The 4,558-nt window shown below is 35.2% G+C and overlaps 1 protein-coding gene across 1 annotated transcript; it reads right to left on the reverse strand.

Moving 5' to 3' along the window:
- Positions 1-239: 239 nt before the first annotated feature.
- On the reverse strand, positions 240-2,090 carry NCLPP7 (nuclear-encoded CLP protease P7). Its single transcript, XM_078983644.1, has 3 exons — positions 1,685-2,090; positions 630-1,057; positions 240-471 (listed from the first exon to the last, which is right to left on the reverse strand). The coding sequence occupies exons 1-2, from the start codon at positions 1,986-1,988 to the stop codon at positions 639-641; spliced, it is 723 nt and encodes a 240-aa protein (XP_078839770.1). The 5' UTR covers positions 1,989-2,090; the 3' UTR covers positions 240-471; positions 630-638.
- Between the last annotated feature and the right edge of the window lie 2,468 nt (positions 2,091-4,558).

Below are 4,558 nucleotides of genomic sequence, written 5' to 3' on the forward strand. Positions count from 1 at the left end.
AGTATGGGATTCATCTTTGTATGGGGAAATTATTACACAGCCTAATACAAGTGATAGATTGCAAAGGACAATTCTTGATATCGATAGTGCGACAGATGCTTAAGAAATTAAACAAATAATATGTGAGAGAAAAAATATAAAGTTTTTTTTTTTTTTTACCAAATTCATAGCTAAAAATGCAGAAGCAAAGTCATCTAGTGATGTTATTATCATAAGTTTCAACTATAAGCAAATTGAGATAATATCAAAAGATCTTCCTTCATGAATACAAAGTTTCCAATAAAATGGGCTTATCTGAACATTAAAACTTACTGAGAATGCCAAGAAACTATGTGAGTCTGTTCAAAATGACCAAAGTGACAAAAGTTGAAGGTGCAGAATTGGCTTTTCTACTTGAAATTGAATCAAAACAGGGTGTATGAGTCAATTTTGCTACAGAAGTAGGGAAGATGCACATAAATTCCCAGATACCTGCATAAACATCAACAAATCTCTCAATCAATATATCAAATTACGAGTAAATGTTGCATTTCAACTATTCATCTATAAACATTCAGAGGGTATCCTTTGATTAACAGAAATCTGTGAGATTAAATGCATGCAAGGAGGGCAAAAGAGGGAATTCTTACCTTCAGATTCTACTCTGAAACTTTTCCTTTTCCTTCACTTCCAATAGCATCAGTGACCAAAGTTAATGGTCTTTCATCAATGACTTCATCAATGATACCAAACTCTTTTGCCTCTTGTGGTGTCATAAAGTAGTCTCGATCCATATTCTTCTCAATCACATCAACAGATTGTCCAGTATGTTTTGCATACAATGCATTGAGTGAATCCCAAACACGAACAATCTGTTTGGTGTGAATAGTCATATCTTTAGCCTGACCACTGTATCCACCAGAGGGTTGATGAATCATGATAGTGGCATTAGGAAGAGATCTTCTTTCCCCTTTTGCTCCAGCAGCCAATAGGAGAGAACCCATTGAAGCAGCTTGACCCAAACATATGGTATTAATTGGAGAACGAATATACTGCATTGTATCATATATTGCAAGACCTACAAAAAGAAGGCAGTATTGATTACAACATTCTGTAGTATTGGTACAATTTATTCAACAAATATATGATCATCAATTGCATAAATCTAAATAAATGTCATTCAAAATTGTATCTTTTATCAAATTTTAAGCAAAATATGTCAGGAGTAAACTAAGGGGAAATGATGTACATGTTTATCAGATATGAATGTTTCCAATTTATGCTAAAAGTGAACACATATAAAAACCCATTCAAGTAGGTTGCTCGTTCCATTTCAATAACATATGTGTACACTTGGATTTCAACATCAAAACTAGCACCTTCTGGATGTGAAGATGAAGTAGGCTTCTATGCAAATATAACACATATATTACTACTTATTCGGTTGTACCAAATTTAAATGTCGTGAGCAACCTTCACTGATAATTTTTAATCAACACATACTTCCAAAAAAAATATTATCAACAATTCATCCGGTGCATATCTCTCCTTGGAGTAGAGGGAACATGAATTTCAGATAGCCCATATCATCCACACCGAGAAATTGGAACCAAAAAGGTCTCAAACTCCTATATTACAAGTCATACGATGATACGCACATTCACTGAACTAAAATTATAATATATAAACAAGTAAAATCGGAAACCTGCAGTGACGGCTCCGCCAGGGGAATTAAGGTACATGTTGATGGGTTTGGAAGGGTTTTCGGATTCAAGGAAGAGGAGCTGAGCAACGACGACGTGTGCTGTATCATCGGCTATGGGCCCGTTTATACATATGATTCTCTCTTTGAGTAGACGAGAGAAGATGTCGTAGGCTCTCTCTCCTCGCGACGAGTGCTCGATGACCATGGGTATTAGACTGTAGGAATTCCGTTGATTTGCCATGATTGGAGTCTTCGCTACTCCGGTCCATAGCTTGCTCAAATTGCGAGTGATTAGGCTCGGCATTGCTGCGATAGAAGGAGAAGAATCGGAGGAAATTGGGGATTTATGGCAGGGGTTCTGATTTAGAATGCCGATCTCTTTCTTTGCCTAGTTCCCGACCCAATAAAATCTTTTCCTAAAAATATTAATTTCCTTGTTATACACCTACACTAACTACACTACGACCGAATCAATTTTAATGTTATAAAAATCATAACAAATTATTTTACGTTTTAAAGAAAACAAATTTTTTATTATTTTTGTTGTTTTCTTATTTTAAGATTATATATATATATATATATATATATATATATATATATATATATATATATATATATATAATCATGTTTTTTTAATGTATTTTATTGTTTTTATTAAGTATAACGTGTAGTTAATAATTAAATAAGTTTTGCAAATACAAAGCAACTACTAGTTGGTGGTTTGTGCATTACGATGTGTTTATTAATATATTTTTGATATTATTTTAGTAATATTTTCTTATACAAGACTATCTATATAAGTTCTGTGAAACACATTGACAATTTCTATAAAATCAATATTAGACATGGATTATTTTTGTAATTTTAAGATACATATGGACCATTTTTGTTATAATGCTATTAGGTAGGGTAATTTTTTTCCTTTTAAATTTTGTGAACAGACAAACTATTTCTATAATGCTTCAGACTATTTCTACTGATCGCATGAACTTCATTGTTTGGGTAAAACCATAATGCTTCAGACTATATGTTGGTCAAAAAATCGGTTTTGGATCAGTTATTATCCAAAGAAAAATAATATCATTATACTATCTTTAACTCCTAAATTACATTTTTTTATAACTAACTAATATATTTTTATTTTTATTTTTATTAGAACAAATTTCTTATGATTATAGATGATAAAATAGATTTAGGTCTTTTTTGATAGACATCTTTCAAGGTCCACACAAATCTTTCTGGCTAAATGAGCAGAAAAGACTGTTTGATTTGCACAAAAAACACATCTCTCCGGGTAAGATATGTATTTCCCATAAAGTCTCAAAACAATATCTTTTTGGCTGAATGAGTTTGATTTAGTGTAACGCAAGTTTTCAGGTATTTGCATTGTTAGCCTTGCTTTATAGTATTAACTTTGCATTTTGGTCCCAAATGCCAGACGTTGGGAATGGAACGTCAGGCGTAAGTTTGTGGATGCCAGGCGTTCGCACACAGAGGACAAACCCTAATTTTTAGGGTTTGCACCCTATGTAAAGGTCATTATAGCCTCAAAACGTTTCTTATCTCTAGCCTCCATCCTTTATAGCCCTCATTTCGAAACCCTAAGTATGTGTGAGTGTTTTGAAGCCTTGAAGTAACATTTTGGTATCATTTTAGCGTTCTTGGTGGAGAAGGAAGATCTTTAGAGTGTTGGTGTTGCTCTCTAGCTTTTGGATCTGGACTTTTGGCATCTTGGAGCACCTTTTGGAGGTATAAAGTTCAGATCTTGATGAATTCTTTATTAGATCTTGCTTAAGTGTAGTTTAATGTTCTTTTGGTCCCAAGAACTTGATTTTTGAGTTTGGAATGCTCCAGAGGTTTGGGTTGTCATTTCAAGCATTTTGGAGGGGTTAGAATCATAAAAATGCAAGCTTGGACCTTGATACTCTTCCATGCAAGAGTTTTGGAACTTTAGGGTGTAATTTAAGTTAGATTTTGGTGTTAGGCTCTTTGTAGCCATGTAAATACATAAAGGTTGCAACTTTATGACTTTAGACGTTCTTTTAGCATTGGATTTGAAGTTTGAACATTAGGTCTTAAGCCGTTAAGATCTTGGTTAAGGATTTGGGATTTTGTGGTTAGCCAGGCGTTTGGGTTAGAACGTTGGGTGTTCGGATGTCAGGCATCATTGAGTGGACGCCAAACATTCTCTCAGAAGCCCATCAGATCGATTTTGGGCCTTGGGCCATTTAGGGTTCTAGGCTTGGATTAGTTGGGCCAAATGAGGAAAGGGTAAAATTGTTTTTCACCCTAGGAGTTGGACATATAAATGAGATTCCTAGTTATGTTTTATGGCCCAATTATTAATTGGGGTTTTATTTGATTGATTAGTGCGAGGACTTTCCAGATCAGCAGTCCGAGCAGTTATCTGATTTTCAGCAGTTGAGGTGAGTCTCCTCTCAGCGTTTAGTGGGTCGAAGGCACTAATGTCGGACCATGATTTATTATGATTAGGATGCTAGTTGTATGTGTGATTCCTGAATGTGTAGTATGTGATATGTATACCGAGCGCGACCCAATGCCAGGCAGGGCCTGATAAGTGTATTGTATGCTATTTGTCTTAGTGATTCTTGAATGCGTTTTATGTGTCTATATGTATACCGGGTGGGGCTCGATGTCAGGCGGGGCCTGATGAATGTCATGAGGCGGGGCCCATCTCATATCATTGATAAATCTGTGACTAGAGCTCGATGTCGGGTGGGTCCCGATGGTTGTTGGGCATGACCCATTATATGTTTGATATGTATGGCAAGAAGTATTTTGGGGAACTCACTAAGCTTCATGCTTACGTTTTTCATTTTATGTTTCAGGCACTCCTAGATCGAAGGAGAAGGG

The sequence above is a fragment of the Lactuca saligna genome, chromosome 3 (assembly GCF_052625555.1).
Source record: "Lactuca saligna cultivar CGN05327 chromosome 3, ASM5262555v1, whole genome shotgun sequence".
In the NCBI taxonomy this organism is placed as follows: Eukaryota; Viridiplantae; Streptophyta; class Magnoliopsida; order Asterales; family Asteraceae; genus Lactuca; species Lactuca saligna.